The following is a 17021-nucleotide window of genomic DNA, read 5'->3' as shown; positions in this document are numbered from 1 at the left end:
ATCTTATTTTCTGGAGTGCTGTGTTTCTGGAAAAGTGTGCAATGTATAACAGTCTTACTGTACAGCGGGAAGCGTAAAAGATGATGATCTAGGACAGACAGACAGCGTGTGTGCGTGGGTTTCTTATGGAGAGGGGGGTTCAGACCGAACGGGCTGTTGTGATGAGGAGGGGTATGGGGAGGGGGGGGGTGCTGCTCTGTGGGAAACAGTAACTTCCTCCCTGTCTGTCTCTGAGCGGAGACCAGCAGACAGCAGCTTGGCTGAGTTTGTGCCACTGTGGCTCGATTCCACACAGCAGCAGCAGAAGCCCGTGAGCTTGGCACCAGCTGGCAAAGCGTTTCTCACGTGGGCGTTCCCGAGCACTGCTACTCTCTTCCTGAAGCAAGGGGGAGGGAGAGGAGGGATGCGGGAGCACACCTTACCCTCTTTACAAGCACATCCTCAGAGCGCACCGTTTCAAACCACCATCACCACCCACACTGTCCAGCCGGCACTCAAAACTGCGCCTGGACTGCAGGTAAGAGAACAAACATTTACTCTCTCTCTCTGTCTGTGTGTGTGTGTGTGACCAGCTGTTAACAGTGCAGAATGTTTTGAAAGAGACCGGACAAGCCAAGCAGACTAGACACTTGTTCCACAGTAAAGAAAACCCAAACAGACCTGACTGCTGATGTCAAGAGCTGCATGAAACTCAAATGCCTTAAAGTCATGGTCATTTAGTAAAGATCCTGTAGGACTGTGGTTAAGTTGAAGTTTCCTGCTATAATCTAAATTCAGCCAAAATGTTCATTTTGAAAGTGTAGATAAGTAAAGTAACATATTGCAGTCTCATTCCATCTGAAAACTTTAAAGGCTCCATTTGAAAGAAGAATATTAATGTGTGGCTTTGATAATGTGTAAATCAAGAGGAAAATTAATTTGCTATTAGGCTCAGAAACAGCTACTGAAATGAATCCCGCTCGATGATGAATGGAGGAGAGAAACCACAAGAAGTCAGAAAGCAGCTCATGCTCATGCATAACGTCCAATGCAATCAAAAGAGAAAAATGTGTTTGATATACAGCTATTAAGCTTGAAAACAATTCACAAGTTTTCCTACTTGTTCCTACTTGCAAGGACTTAAATCAAATATAAAAAACAAAATCAGTATCATAGTTCCTCTCACCGGTCCACAAGGGTAAACTTGTAATAATGATTTATAATTTGAGCTGCCAAGTTTAATTTCGCAGCAAATCCGCCCGCGGTAAGAAAGTAACCTGCAATTCAACGTTTCAAATGGAGATGGCGACAGTGAGTTCAGATTTCAGCCTTAACTATTTACTAAAACTAAGTTGGCTATCTAAACTATTCAGAAGTTTCAAACTTGTTGACCACTAACCTTTCCAGATAACAGGGCTAGCTAAGTTTCATACCCATAGAACATGAACTTTAGAATTGCCTACTAATGTCCAGACCATTACAAAGTTTCGGCCTCTTGAAGACTATGCACATGTAAATCATGCAAGACACTTTTTGCTATGCTTTTCTAGCCAAATCATATGAAATCCTATGATGCGAAAATTACAAAAAGTAGGGTTATTAGAAAATAATAAATACTGAAGCCCCTTCCGTAGCCCCACCCCTAAACCTTATGTCAAAGGCGCTGAAGCGAATCATACCAAAAGATACAAATATGATCGTACGAATTCAAACAAATGAATCACCTCGTAAAATAGTTAATTATCGTTTCATTGTGTTGGAGACACACTGACAGAATCTCACATGAATTCGTAACTATTTTACAAGGTGGCTCAATAATATGAATTAGTACGTTGTGAATCGTACAAAAACGTACGATTAGTAGAATATAAGTAGCCCCATCCCGAACACCGCCCCTAAACCTGACATCAATGGCGAGAAAGCATTTAGTACCAAAACGAACAAATATGATCGCACAAATTCATACAAATTAATCTCCTCGTAAAATAGTTAATTAATAATTATTGTTACATTGTGTTGGAGACACATTGACATGATCTAACGGGAATTCGTAACTATTTTACTAGGTGGCTAATTCATACGAATTTGTACGTTGTGAATCATACAAAAACGTACGATTAGTAGAATATTAGTAGCCCCACCCCTAACCCCGCACCTAAACCTAACATCAATGGCGAGAAAGCATTTAAGATCAAAACGTACAAATAAGATCGTATGAATTTATATGAATAAAATTAAGCACCTCGTAAAATAGGTATGAATTACCATGACATTGTGCTGAAGACACCTGAGCACACCGACCTGATCTCACGGGAATTCCTAACTATTTTATGTGGTGGCTAATTCGTATAAATTTGTACGTTATAAATCGTACAAAAACGTACAATTACTTGAAACCAAATGAACCCCCTGAACAAAATTTCACTGCTGCGAGGCAAATTGTACCAAATTGTTGAAAAAGATTGATTATGAAATTCATACAAATTTGCCAAAATTTGCCACCTCGTAAAATAGTTCAGATTTTCCCTGAGATTGTGTTGGAGGCTCACACTTGTTCTGAAGTGAAGAACCCTTTTGGTCCCTCAGTTTCAGGGCCGGTTTCATCAGCCATGTTCAAGTTACACGTAGCCTCTACTGTAGGTAAGTTACAACCTAAGCAGTAGTAAAAAAAATTACTACTTTAGACATTGTTTAAACATATCTTAAGCATAAATTTTTATATATTTTAAATTCAAGATTCATTATTGTCACTATACAAAGCACAGCGAAATTAGAACAGTCCTATCCATCACATATAACTTTGTGCAAGCTAAAAATACAATTTTAAGAATTGAAATAAATATATGAAATCAATATTTAATGCACATATTTGATACAGCTCCTCAATTCTCAAGAATGACATATTTGAAGTTGAATTAAGATTTGAATGAATGATTTTATGTATGTGTAACTCAAACCTTGTGTATTAAAGTATAATATATTTACCCATATAATATATTTCTATAAAATTCCAAAAACAAATAGCACCTTCTTCATAAATGCGATTGTGAATAAAAAACATTAACCATACGGTTGATGTTGCTTGTAACAGGGATAAACTAAATGCAGTATACAAAGCGTAAAAATGATTGGTACAACCCGCCCCAGAATCCCTTTTGGACAACGATGAATGTGCTTCCAGCTCAGACAGAGCTTGGAACTGCTGTCTGACTCCTGCCAGGGAAAGAAAAACACCTCCTTTCCCTGGCAGCAGATTTTCCCTTGAGCGGAGGCCCCAGGGGAGGGGGGGAGTGGGGGTTAGACTGTGTTTACTCTCTCTCGTGGCCCGGGAAGCTCAGGAGAGGAAGGTCTGTCTCGGCCTGGCCGCGTTGTCTGTGGGAGACGGGTGTTTGGCGAGCTGGCAGCGCTCCAGATGTGTCTGGGACGGATAATGAACTCCAGGTGTTCCTGCGGGTAGTTTAAGACACCTGTCACCAATATTTAGTGCCAGAAAAAGCCAGACTGCAAACAGAATGAGACGATCTGTTTGCTTACTTTAAGGAGTCTACCTAATTGGACGTGCAGGTCTGATGAGGAGACGTGAGGCCTGGAAAAGCGCCTGAATGTGATTAATGCCGTTCCTGCGCGGTTTTATTGTACTGCTGTCTCCCTAACACATGCCTGAATGCAGAGATGTGCAAAGACGTTTTGTCACGTCATGGAACACTTAAGCTGTGTCAAGACCTCCTTTACTGTGTGTGTCTATATATTTTACAGTAAGATCTTAAAAATGGAGAAACTGCAATATTACCAAATATATTATTGACTTTTTAAAATATGCAGATATAAGCATTAACCCAGGGATGACAATTAACCCGTGGACCCTGTGTGAAGAAGTGTGAAAAGGCCACTACTATTATTCATGCAAACGTGTCCTTGAAATGTTTATTAAATGTCTGGAGCGACTCCTTCGTGGTAACTGTGTACTGTACGTTTTATGGAACCTAAATTCTCTTTTGAGAAAATATTACCTTCCTCTAAATATTCTATCCTTTCAGGATGAGGACCTGGTTCAGGGCCCAGTACGGGGAGAGCAGTCTGGTGCTGCTTGGTCTGGTAACACTGGCTCTGTCTCTGGGCAATCTCTCGAGCAGAGGACAGGTTTGTAATGTTCTTGCAACGAGTAGTTCACTTTCAAAATACATTTTCATGATAATTTACTCACCCCCATGTCATCCAAGATGTTTATGAATTTGTTTCTTTATTCGAAAAGAAATTAAGGTTTTTGATGAAAACATTCCAGGAAAATTACAGTTTCATTGCCGATCCAAAGTGATTTAAACGATACCGTGGGGATGAATCATGGTCTTATCTGGTGAAACGATCGGTCATTTAAAAAAAAAGTATATGCTTTCTAAACAGAAATGCTTGCATTGATCTGGTTTGCGAAGCGCATTCATGACTTCACAAAATACGTTATTACGTTGAAAAGGTCACGGTGGACGTAGGCAGAAGTACCTAGTCAGTGTTTACAAGTTGAATGTGTAGGTTTTCAATGTACTACGTATTTCGTGCGTCGCAGAACAGAGCAAGGCAAGCATTTGTGTTCATAAAGCATTTTTTTAAGAACATGACCGATTGTTTTGCCAAATAAGACCTTTATTCATTGTCTGGTATCGTTTAAAGCCCTTTTAAGCTGCACTGAAACTGTCATTTTGACCTTCAACCATTTAACGTAAACATCTGGGGATGAGTAAATTATCATAAAAATGTATTTTGAAAGTGATCTACTCCTTTAAAACATTTCTTAAAGTTGCAACCCGTAGCCTAAAAATAAACAAAGATCAGTTATTGTGCAAAGGTCAGTGTTCAAGAGTGTTTCCTTACCTTAAGCCACCGTAAGCTTAAATAATGTTAAATAAACTGAGCTGTCAGCTACGATTTCAGGGGAAATGTCAATTCGACGTCATTTGACTTTGATCCACATAAAGATATGTACGTAAAATAATCTGTAATTTTTTAAATATGGAGGCAAACAGACTGTAGAGACAATTCGTACACCGTTGTTGGATATTTTGCCAAAATGATGATTAAATGCTGAAATCAGAGCACTGCATTGTATCAGTATATCATCATAACATTAAAAATAAAAATACTGTAACACAGATCTCAGTCTACTCTGTTTATATCTATGTGAACACATGCTAACAGTTAACCGATGATCGATTAATCGACCGTTCTATAATCAGACATACTGTATGCCTTCAGATCAAAATATATTTTTATCATTGAAAGGATTCAATGGTTTATGAATTAAAATGGTCATTTATATCATTGACAATCTTAGACATTTATTTTATGTGGACTTGGCACCATGGAGCTCTCCATATTTTGTCCAACTTACTTTTAAATAAATAACCTTGCTTAAATTATTTCAACATAACTTTTGGAAAATTTGGTCAAACCATGACAAAATGAAGGTTTTTCCTGATTATTGTAAAAAAAATGGATAAAATCAAAAAATATATTTGAATGCCTTCATTGAATAACCTAATCGATTAAAATTGGGTGTTATTATATTGGTTTAGTGTAAAATATTCATTTTTGCATAGTTGAACTTCATCAAGTTAATCATTTAAAACAAAAATTCAAAAAAGATTCAACTAAACATCTTTGCATTCAATTTATGTAAGTATATCTTAAGTTTACAGAAATCGATAATGTTACTTAAATTCAACGTAATCAAGTCATGTGAAACCTGTTGGCATAAAAAGTGAATTAAGTTGAACATATCATTTTTTTGAGTGTGGTCAATAATTGTAATGATAATCAATTAATAAAAATTGACATCCCTACATAGGAGGATGGTGTAGCATCCAACAGTCTGGAGGAAAGGCTGGAAGTGATCACGTACTGGTGGGGAGAATGGACCAAATGGACGGCATGCACGCGTACCTGCGGAGGAGGAGTCATGTCTCAAGAGAGACACTGTCTTAAGCAAAGGTCAATGGTTTTTCTTAAACAGAATTTCACTCCGTCAAAGCAAGCCAGAAGAAAATAATTTCTTCTTGTGATGTCTTCAATCACGATTGGGAACCAGAAAAAGAGATAGAAACAGATGGCATTAGGTTAAACTGTTGCTAAACTAAAACAATGCAAATATTTCTTCCCAAGAAAGAAAACAGCGACCGCTAAGGACAACATGACGTGCACGGGCAGCGCAAAAAAGTATCATCTCTGCAATGCGAAGGTCAGCTCACAGTATCTCACGCTCAAACGCACAATACACAATGCTGAGTCCAATAGAAATCCATCCCAGATGCCAGACTCCACAGCAAGCCTCAAGTTCCACTTCCACTTGGGTCTTACTGTAAATGCATAATTACCGCTCGTTTTACTCAGTTGAGGCAAAACGCAAAGCGGTTAAGTTCTGTTTTACAATAGACAAAGGAAACCAAAGAGACTCAACAGATTGTTGTCTACGAATTACAGGAATGTCCTGCTACAGGAAGAAGCTTTAGAGAAGAGCAATGCTGGTCGTTCAACTCTCAGGTGTACAATGGAAAGAACTACCACTGGAAACCGTTATATCCCGGTATATTATCCAACTAATGAAATTATGTTTTAAGAACGTTGCCATTATGTTATGGAAGCACTATGCTATGCGTTAACAATTGAGCTTTACATCTATTGACATAAAACCAATACTCTCTGTTCATTTTCCTGTAGATGACTATGTTCACATCTCCAGTAATCCGTGTGACCTGCACTGCACCACCTCTGATGGGCAGAGACAGCTGATGGTGCCTGCACGTGACGGGACGTCCTGCAAGTATAGCAACTACAGGGGAGTTTGTGTGGATGGGAGATGTGAGGTGAGGTTACTGTAGGTTCAAAGCCCTGCTTGAAAGATGGTCAACCAGGTCCATTTTAGGTTTTGGAGTGTGAACACCATGTCTTAGCTTGTGAAGCTAGTTCAGTGCCAAACCAGCAAATATGTAAACATTAAACTTTATACACCAGGATGAATGCATTATAAAATAAAATAACGTCATATTATTTGTCAGCCCATCGGATGTGACGGCGTCCTCTTCTCACCCAACACTCTGGATAAGTGTGGTGTATGTCAGGGGGACGGCAGCAGCTGCAGTCGTGTTACCGGGAACTTCCGTCGAGCGGCTACTCTGGGTAATGTCAGGTATTTCATAGAAAGTGGCACTATTATTTATAGATACAGATTATATATGCAGATTAAAAATCCAAATTAAATGACCTCTTTTTTTGAAGGGTATTCTTTCATAGCTCAGATCCCAGAAGGATCTTGGGACATCCAGATCATTGAGAGGAAGAAGTCTGCAGATATACTGGGTAAGCCACTGAAACTAGAAAGAAATAGATTTTTATCATTTTTATTATTTTTTAACAGACTTATTATAGTTTGGTTTTATTAATATTTTATACTAGCTTTTATTTTTAGACGTTTTCGTTTTCATGTTCATTTTATTTTAAATGTAAAGTTTTAGCAATTTTTGTTATATACTTTCGTCATTATATATTTTTTTATTTAAGACTTCTACATTAAATTAAATTATTTTATTTTAGTTTTTTTTATTATTATAATTTTAACTTAAACTTATTTCGGTTAATTGTTTCTGCACCATTTAAATTTTTCATTAAGTACATTTTATTTGATTGCAATAAACAGTTTTAGTAAACTAAAATAAGCTTTCTGCACAGATATCTAAAGATTCTTAAATCAAGATACATTTACATGTGGCATATAACTATTTGTTTCTAAAAGAAAATAAAGTTTATACTTAAAACAAGAAATAGAATCTACCAGTGGGGTATGAAAAAAAAGATTACATTTCTCTTAACCCGTTTGTGTTTTCTAAGCATAAACAAAATTTTGCTAATTAAAAGTTAATTTTCTTACCCAATTAAACATATTTGTTTTATTTTATAAGCATAACCTCAACTAAATTCGCTAATTTCTTAGTATCATTATTTTTCTTTAATAAACTGAACTGATATTTTACAAATTTGTAATAAAAAATGACAAAAATACTATCAATTACATCAATATAATATAACAGGCAACATTTCTAAATAAACAGCTGTGACTGACCAAGCGGGGAACTTCTTCTTCAACGGTGCCTATAAAGTGGACACCCCGCAGAACTTCCACGCAGCAGGGACAGTTTTCAAATACCGACGGCCCACAGACGTGTACGAGACGGGGATCGAGTACATCGTGTCGAAAGGGCCCATCGATCAGCCCATCAATGTTCTGGTACTGTAGCTGTGGTCCTCCCTTCGCCGCCAAGGGCTCATGGGTAATCTCACTGGCTGGCTAACCATGGCTTTGACATAGTGCAGCCCAAATGGTAATATTGTGATGCATCGCCCAATGGGGAATGACTTTCATACTTTCCTTTAAATCTGGTACAGATGACCGTGGGACAACCGATTATTTCAGGAAAAAAGGAAATGTTTTGGATATTTCAGCAACAGCGCACCTTTATTGTCAGAGCTTCATGAACGAATGTAAACAGACATGTTGGGAAATGTTTACATGTTGTTATCTGTTAATTTACTTTCTATCAAAACATATTTCTCTTAAATATTCTGTTTTTGTGTCCTTTAAGGTCTGGAACCAAAATGGGCAAAATCCCTACATCACCTACGAATACACAATGATGCGTGACTCTCTCACTTCGGTCCCCCAGCCCCCCGTTTACAAGGGCCCTCACGATGGATCCAGTCTGCTCTCTGTGGAAGTTGGGAGTGTTTTACAGCACAATGAAAGTGTGCACGATAAAGCACGGCCTGAAATGGAAGGCAACCAGGTACAGATGCAGGACACAGGGCCAAGAGCTATGGAGGGACAGAAGCCTGGCCAGGAGACTAATGAAGTGTACGAGACAGCTGTCATTGACTGTGAGCAGGTTGACCAAACACCAGTCCAGTACACAGGTAAACATCTTTATATGCTCTGTTTTCAGAGACACTGTTGAAAGATTACTGTGATTACAGCGGACCAGGAAACATCAAAACTTCACATAGCTCGCCTAACACCTTATATCTTTAAAAATGAAATATCTTTAAGAGCAGCTTCAGTTCTAAAAGCATCATGTTCATGCACAGGAGAGATGCTTTTGCTATATCTGGAGGGGCGGTGGGGAGAGAAGAGAGATAAAGTGCATGGTTCACTGGACAATCGTCACTGAGTTTTTAAAAATGCCTCTTTCCACCGTCCCTTTGAAATCCTTTATAATGCATATGACACAAAGATTAGCCACAGCGGATGAAAAATTCAGAGAGGTCTGTCTTTTCCTCCGCTGAACTCTAGATTACAGTCATTTGCTGCCCTAACCCTAAATCTGATACCGATTATAATGAGATGTTGTTATGGAGGATTTATTTACAAAATATCATTGCCTTAAAAGTGCAGTTTGTATCAAACCACTAGGGTAGTGTTATACATTTCGTTCAGCTGAGTACTTACAATATCTCAAATGTTTCCAACTACTTGTAAATCGTGAGAGAATCGGCAATCTAAAGAGTGACAAGGGGATGTGTGCAGTCGCCTGTCAATGGCGTCATATCCGTGTTATCCTTTGTAACCGCCTATTTATTGACGTAGAAACCGCATGACAACAGTTTCGTGGACAAATGGGGAAGTAGTGTCTAGTGTCTACCAAGGCACTAGCATTTTTCCAGCAGTCACTAATTTAAGGACCACAATAATACTTTACCCCATCCACTAACATGATTTCTCGTTCCCGTCTGATTGATGGCCATCAGCAGTGGAGTCGAAGACAACAGATCTTATCATTCCACGCTCGTTCACAGCGTCATCAAGCTACGGCATTGTTGTTGTTTTGATTGTGCGCCCGCTATCTACGGTTTTACAAACTGCACCTTTAAGGCTGTGATTCTGTTTCCCCCCTTAAAAAAAATGCATATGCAGTTTTGTGGGGCATTAAATGACACATACACCATCATTGTTTTAAAAAGTAACAAAGCTTCATTTATTTACCATTGTTTACTATAATTAACAGTGATGACCATGTGCTGAATAGATAATAGTAGTACAAGTTAATAGAAGGTATTTAAGGTATAGTTAACAAAGTTCCTCACTGCTTTAATTTCAAACTAACCAGTTAAATAACTTAAATTTAACCGAATGAGAACTGATTCTCACTCATTCTCTAGGAAAAATTATTTTAAAATAATGAAAAAGTCATGTTTGCATATGTCCACTTCAGAAAACGTAAACAATGCTGATCCAATGCTGGTCCAGAAGAACTTCCTGTATCAGTTTTTTTAAGGGACAGTTCACCCATTAACGACCATTTTGTCATCATTTACTCACCCTCTTGTCACTTCAAACCTGTATGTCTTACTTTCTTTAGCAGAACACAGAAAAATATATTTTGAATAATGTTTGTAAGAAAGAACACCGTTGGTCCACATTGACATATTGTATTGGCACACAAAAGTCAACGGAACATTTATAACTGAATCAAAATGTCAAACGAACATATATATGTATGATTAAAAAAGAAATAAGCTGATTTTACCATTATGTTTGGTTTTTAAAGAGGGAAACTGCAGCTGGCGCAATGGAGAGGCGGCTGCTGATGTTGGGGCGGTCAACAGACCCGCCGAAGACTCCAAAAACCTCATCTGGAGGGTGCTGCTGGCAGAGCGACCTGGCTCTGACGGTGTTCTCGCTAACATCTCAACCAATCAGCTTCATACTTTTAAAGATGGCTCATCCACTGAAGCAGGGCCGCTGGAACTAGACTACAGCAGTTCTGAGCAAACAGGCTTTCTGAATGGCTCGCTGCTTGAGTTCACCCTGGCCCAACAGCGAAATGACACGGGGGATGTCCTGCTCCTGAACAGAAGCATTGCTACCAGTTTACGGAACAACGGGCGTGGAAATCGTACCAGGTAACGTCGAAAGCCATTTGAATCTACTCAATGTTACACACTGTTCTAAAATATCAAGATATCAAAGTCAGAGATTTCAAACATTTCTCATCAAATTCTTTCAAGTCCAACCATTTTTCTGGACTAGTAGATATCCTCATCAGTTAATGTGATGACCTGAGTTGGGGTACGACAGGCGTGCTCGTGGGAAAACACAATGTGCTTAAGACTCTTCTCTGGCTCTGCGTTTTCCTCAGCGCTGCCTGAGACATTCAAAGAGCGCAGAGACAGCCAAGCGAAAGCTGGCGGGATTGCATTCCATCACATTTATAATTCATTCTGGGTTCCCTCAGCTGCGTCCAAATCCCACTGCCAGAGATCGTAAAGAACCTCTCATGAAACGCCCTTCCTCGCTTCCGAAAGGTTCCAGGTGGATAAAGAGAAAGGGCCAACGTTAGGAAGAACGACTCTCAGAGAAACATAATTCAAGTTGTTTTGTTTTTTGGGGGAAGCGTTCCATAGATCACTCTGGCTCATCGCGTCAGGAATTTATCAGGAGGAACAAGTTTTATTCGCTTCTGTCGAGTTGACGGGATGCGCCGTTTTCCAATCTTTAACAGCACTGTGGTAACAAGTGTGACCAGGAATGGTGAAAATGTTAACGGTTTTACGACTTTAAGACGGGAGTGTCACTCTCGGCATCAACAAACGTGAACGTTCTGCTTAATATACAGCACAGGTGGTTGAACCATGGCCTAGTCTGACTGGTTTCATATTTCTTCTTTCAGGAATAACCAAAGGCTTCTTCAGAAGAACAGACCGAGTGCCGCTGACATGTATCGGTGGAAGTTGTCCTCACAAGAGCCCTGCAGTATGACATGCTCAATAGGTACGGGTCCAGACATTAGAGCTTCGAGCGTGCACGTTTCTGTTTCAAGCATTGCTCTTTTCTGAATAGGTGTGTCGAAATCACTGGCCATGTGCGTGCGGTACGACGGCATTGAGGTGGATGACGTTTACTGTGATGCTGTGACCCGTCCAGAGCCTGTTCATGATTTCTGCATCGGGAGGGAATGCCAGCCCAGGTGAACTGTAAAAGAAATTCAATTTCTAGCTTTAAGAAACAAGTTCACGCTTTCTCTTTTAAGATGAAATATGAAGAAAAGATAGACTGGGAACAGTGCAACTACTCCTAAAACTACTCCTAAAACATTACAACTGTCCTTATCTCGAAACACCTCTGCGATGTCATGCGAAGAGGTCTATAGCAGTATAGCGAAGTGGTCTTGACACACTAATAGGCTAATAGTAGTTTATGGCAAAAAAAATCACGAAGGACAGCAGCGGTGTTTTAAAAAGATGTGTGAATGTCTGTTGTCTGAATGTACCCCTTCCTCAACCACAAACTTGCATGCCTATATATTAAATATACTGTACAAGTTAACCTTGTTATCCCACTGAACAAAACAACTGAATGATGCAATTGGTGTAGGATTTTTTACTGACCACCAGATGGCGATGTAAAGCATTGTGTGTGCCAAAAGTATTTTGTTGCAGCATCCTCTCTGCTTAAATTCGTCTTTTGACACATTTTGGGGTTCATTCTTGGGATGTACACAATTTTTAGTTGTTTCCGCGGGATCGTTTAGACAACGTTGTCGTCTGTATGTGTGACTTTTCAAAGTCGCAAAAGAGAACCTTCAATTGGTTTGTACACAGGTGGGAGGCCAGTAGCTGGAGCGAGTGCTCGCGCACCTGTGGAGAAGGTTTTCAGTTCCGCCTCGTGCGCTGCTGGAAGATGTTGGCTCCTGGATTGGACAGCTCCGTGTACAGTGACCTGTGCAAAGAGGCGCAGTTAGAGCGCCCCCCAGAGAGCCGGGCCTGTAAGAGCCCCACCTGTGGCCCTCAGTGGGAGGTGGCCGAGTGGTCAGAGGTGAGATACAAAACTTGTGATAATATTTATTTTACGGGAAATGCTTACGTATATGTCATCTTGTTTGTTGTACAGTGTCCGGCTAAATGTGGCAGCAGAAGTGGGGTTACCCGTGAGGTCCGGTGCTCAGATGAGACCCACGCATGTGATGAGGCAACACGCCCACCATCAGCTAAAAACTGCACTGGCCCTCCGTGTGAACGCCAGTGGACGATGTCGGAGTGGGGACCGGTGAGAAAGGACAATAAAGCACATATATAGCATTTTCTATCCAACCTGAAAAATTTTATGTTCTGTATAGATGTAAGATTATTAAAAATGTAAACATTTTAATGAGCACATTTTATGCAGTAACAATGTGATAAGAAGATCTAAAACAAAGTGTTAAATGTTGATATTTTTACACATTTCTTCATTTCCACTCAGTGCTCGGGCGTTTGTGGGCACGGGAAAACAGTGCGGCACGTATACTGCAAGACCCCAGAGGGCCGGGTGGTCCCCGAGTCTCAGTGCTCACACGAGACCAAGCCTCTGGCCACTCACCCCTGCGGAGACAACGAATGTCCTCCACACTGGCTGGCCCAAGACTGGGAGAGGGTGAGGATCATGAGAGTTTGTGTGAAAAGCATTTGACTAGTATGGCTTTATACAGTAACCATTCTCATCTGTGTTAGTGTAACACAACATGCGGGCGAGGGGTGAAGAGAAGGACCGTGTCGTGCATGGGCATCACGGGCGGGAAGGTCCAGATTCACAGTGACGAGGAATGTGATGTCAGCAGGAGACCGGCAGATGAGGACACTTGCTTTGAAAGACCTTGCTTCAAGTGGTACACGACACCCTGGTCTGAGGTAAACAATTAGATTTCAGTGTAAGAATCATCAATTCAATACGCAAGGTTTACATCGATGCTTTTTCAAAAAGTGCACCAAGAGCTGCGGTGTCGGCGTGAGAATGAGAGACGTGAAGTGCTACGAGGGAAGAGAGATCGTTCGCGGGTGCGACCCTCTCACCAAGCCGGTTTACAAGCAGACGTGCGCACTCCAGCCTTGCCCCACCGAACCTCCAGGTGGGACTTTGCAAACTAAACATTAAAGCAGTACAGCAAGCTATGTATTATTGTAAATATGTTCTATAAGATGAAATGTAACTGACACGTTGCTTCTCCAGATGAAAACTGTCAGGATCGGTCCTCCACGAACTGCTCGCTGGCTCTGAAGGTCAATCTCTGCAGTCACTGGTATTACAGCAAAGCCTGTTGCCATTCCTGCCGTAATCTACGTGCTTCCTAGTGCCTGACCAAGACATCAGTTGGGTGCCACCCTGCAGCACTCAAATGCCAAAGAGTTAAGAATTAAAGCAAAGGAGTTGACTGAAAGAGTATTTGAATGCATTAATGGCAGTATTATGTTACATATTTTATGACTATATCCTGGTATTGCGGGATACATTAAGGAAATATTAAGTTATTTGGTTATTGCTCAGAGGATTATAATTCATGTGATAAAGTATTCATTATTGATCAGATTTATTTTCTGGCAGGGGTGGAGGTCAATACTGAATATTACCTCTGACAAAAGATGGCTGATTTTAGTACTGTACATCAAACACAGAATGAGCCTCGACCCGTTGCAGATCTTACTCTCTACTGTTTACTTTTAGCCTGTTTTAGTAGATCGCCAAAGCTAGGCTAATGTTTATTTATTGGTTAGAGCAGACGTTCTGTATTCATTCATGTTCGTGTCATCTGATTTTGCTGGAGAGTGGGTTTATCAGAACCTGACATAACTAAGTCATTCCGTACTTGAAAAACAAAATTGTATCCACTATATATATTGCTTGACTGAGACTCAATAAACCTAATATATTGTATTAACTCCAACACAAAAATGAGTTTTTTGTCCTGTACATAAGTGTGCCTCTAAAATGATAGATAAGTTAGATTAATGAGTTCATTCTTTATATATTTGAGCTGAACGTTTCAGAAACAAATTCACAAAGCATTTTTTTCACATGCACACACTGTGCATGTTTATCACATGAAACTATTAAGACATGTCTGTTAATTGAAATAAAAAATAGGCCTACATGCTATCTGAAAATAGAATAGTAAATGAAGATGATAAATGTTTAGTAAATTAATATTGTTTATGAGAAATTTAATAGTTTTAACTGAAACTAAATAAAATTAAACCTGTATAGCCATATTAAACATAATTACATAATAAATTACAAAAGCGCATAACAAAATTGTTTAAAACAACATTTAAAAATATTTATTAATAATAGAAAAATACAATCAAACTAATAAACTACAATAACACTGTTTCTTGTTGAATTGTTTTAATTTTACATAGCCCTGGATTTAATCCTGCTCTTCATAAGAGCTGACGCCACTTGTTGGCCTCATAAGAACTCAAACCTGCCAAACAAGCATAAAAGAACCATCACCACATAGCAAACGTTTTGTGTAAACAAATCTCAAAAGAGTTAATAAATGAAACACTTAATAATACACTAAAGATTTAAGTCATTTAGTATTATAAATAATCTTTCAGAATGTGTCTTGTTTTCCGAATAAAACAATGGAAATCCAAGTGGCACTAAACACAAATTGAAATGCAGAGAATTACTGTATAAAACATGTCAATCAACAGATTAAAGAAACACACAAATTCACAATCCTAAACGTAAAACACGTCATACGCACGCATGTCTTTTTTTCTACAATTTAATCAATAGTTTACTACAGCAGTAAATATCCAGTGATCCAGAAAAATGTGATAGATAATCCCAAAAAAATCTATTCTCATGCCATTTAAAGCCCTATAAATTACACATAAGAGGTGCAAACATTTATATAAAAGCAGATGCCCTTGCAATCAAGTGAGTTTTCATTGATCACCTTAACTGAAAGCATCCCACACGTTACATGAATTAAACCAATAAAATCAGTGTGACTGGCATGATACTTCAGGTGAATAAGAGGTGCTACACATCAGTGCTGATGCTGGGATGGGTCAGAATGTCCTGCATGGTAAGTGAGCGGAAGAGGTTGAGTTTGGTTAAGCTGGCCGTGTCCATGGGCAGGTCCAATTCCTCCTGAGTCCTGTAGGAGATCCTGCCGCCTCCATTACGCAGGCCCTCCTGAGGGCTCACGTAAAGCGGCTGATATCCAGAGCAAGACGGGCAGAAAGTGTAAGAGCGGCTGGGCCTGTAGGGCATCCGTGGGGTGTATTGAGGATAGCTGAGTGGTCCATTGGATTCGAAAGGCTCGGCTGTCATTAGAAGCTGATTGGAGGAGGCGTATTCGGGGAAGGGATGAAGGCTCAGCGGACTCTCGGGTGGGCTCGATTGTCGCGGTGGACTCAGAGATGCCTTGGTGACGTCAGCCTCCTCCTCCTCCCCCCCCTCCGATTCTTCCCGTCTACAGCAGTAATACTAATAGGCAAAATGACAATGTAAAGAGCAAGGAAAAAGAACATGCTTTTCATTTTTTGATCACAGCTTGACCCTGGTTTATATGATGTAATCTTTTTGGTGAGGGTAGTTAAAGGGATAGTTCAGCCAAAAGTAAAAATTAAAAGAAGATATAACGAAGAACGTTGGTAATCAAACAACATTGGTACCCTATTGATATTCACTGTATGGACACAAAACCACACAGACATTTCTCAAAATATCTTCTTTTGTTTTCCGCAGAAGAAGTAAAGTCATTCAGGTTTCGAATGACTTAAGAAGCATGGTGAAGACAGACACACCAGCCTGCTGGTGATGCTTAAATTTGATCTCATTTATCTAAAATTTTAAATATACGTGTCAGTACAGAAATGTCAAAGCAGAATTACCTGCAGCCTACAGTAACACAGGAACGTAACAATAGTCAGCAAGATGAGGGCAGCTAAGATTCCACCTGTGATGACCACTGTTCCAGCTGACATTCGAAATCCTCTCCATCAACAAACTGTGCACTGTAAAAAGCTGGAGTGACAGAAATATACCGTAAAATAATATATTTGTCCTGTAAAATTACATGATAAAATAATCTGTATAATAGATGTTTTCCCTGTTTTTCTTTACATTTTCTGTCTCTTTCTCTAATTTTAGAGTTTTTGACTGTTTTTTCAGAAATAAACTGAAAAATATTAAAATCTTGTTAAAAAACAAAGATTTGCAGCTGGGGCAACAG

At 39.5% G+C, this 17021-nt stretch overlaps 2 protein-coding genes across 4 annotated transcripts; one reads left to right on the top strand and one right to left on the bottom strand.

Annotated features, from left to right (window-relative positions):
- The first annotated feature begins 212 nt into the window (after positions 1-212).
- Positions 213-14674, top strand: adamtsl2 (ADAMTS-like 2). Of its 3 annotated transcripts, XM_056744860.1 has the most exons (19): positions 213-517; positions 4017-4119; positions 5819-5961; positions 6133-6208; positions 6451-6553; positions 6688-6833; positions 7026-7146; positions 7246-7326; positions 8076-8251; positions 8607-8934; positions 10566-10920; positions 11688-11788; positions 11858-11984; positions 12619-12832; positions 12908-13063; positions 13259-13429; positions 13507-13683; positions 13757-13901; positions 14003-14674. In XM_056744860.1, exons 2-19 carry the CDS (start codon positions 4018-4020, stop codon positions 14122-14124), a joined length of 2844 nt encoding a protein of 947 aa, XP_056600838.1. In that variant the 5' UTR covers positions 213-517; position 4017; the 3' UTR covers positions 14125-14674. The 3 variants fall into 3 exon arrangements, with proteins under 3 accessions (XP_056600838.1, XP_056600840.1, XP_056600839.1); XM_056744862.1 differs by lacking the exons at positions 213-517; positions 4017-4119; positions 5819-5961; positions 6133-6208; positions 6451-6553 and having other exon boundaries at positions 6693-6833; positions 7026-7156; positions 7261-7326; XM_056744861.1 differs by lacking the exons at positions 213-517; positions 4017-4119; positions 5819-5961; positions 6133-6208; positions 6451-6553 and having other exon boundaries at positions 6693-6833; positions 7026-7156.
- A 1149-nt stretch (positions 14675-15823) lies between these two features.
- On the bottom strand, positions 15824-16773 carry LOC130419973 (protein FAM163B). The gene is made up of 2 exons (XM_056747009.1): positions 16681-16773; positions 15824-16273 (listed from the first exon to the last, which is right to left on the bottom strand). Exons 1-2 carry the CDS (start codon positions 16771-16773, stop codon positions 15824-15826), a joined length of 543 nt encoding a protein of 180 aa, XP_056602987.1.
- Between the last annotated feature and the right edge of the window lie 248 nt (positions 16774-17021).

This window comes from Triplophysa dalaica, chromosome 4, assembly GCF_015846415.1.
Source record: "Triplophysa dalaica isolate WHDGS20190420 chromosome 4, ASM1584641v1, whole genome shotgun sequence".
NCBI classification, from domain to species: Eukaryota; Metazoa; Chordata; class Actinopteri; order Cypriniformes; family Nemacheilidae; genus Triplophysa; species Triplophysa dalaica.
Note: the sequence above shows the minus strand (reverse complement) of the source record. Positions and strands in the feature narration are given on the sequence as shown.

Bases quoted from the DNA above. Each gene is read 5' to 3' on its own strand.
- adamtsl2 (XM_056744860.1), top strand. From the start codon at position 4,018: ATGAGGACCTGGTTCAGGGCCCAGTACGGGGAGAGCAGTCTGGTGCTG. The intron at 7,147-7,245 runs GTAATGTCAGGT...CTTTTTTTGAAG, and splicing joins CCGTCGAGCGGCTACTCTGG to GGTATTCTTTCATAGCTCAG. The intron at 11,985-12,618 runs GTGAACTGTAAA...GTTTGTACACAG, and splicing joins GGGAGGGAATGCCAGCCCAG to GTGGGAGGCCAGTAGCTGGA.
- LOC130419973 (XM_056747009.1), bottom strand. From the start codon at position 16,773: ATGTCAGCTGGAACAGTGGTCATCACAGGTGGAATCTTAGCTGCCCTC. The intron at 16,274-16,680 runs GTAATTCTGCTT...TTTGCCTATTAG, and splicing joins TGTGTTACTGTAGGCTGCAG to TATTACTGCTGTAGACGGGA.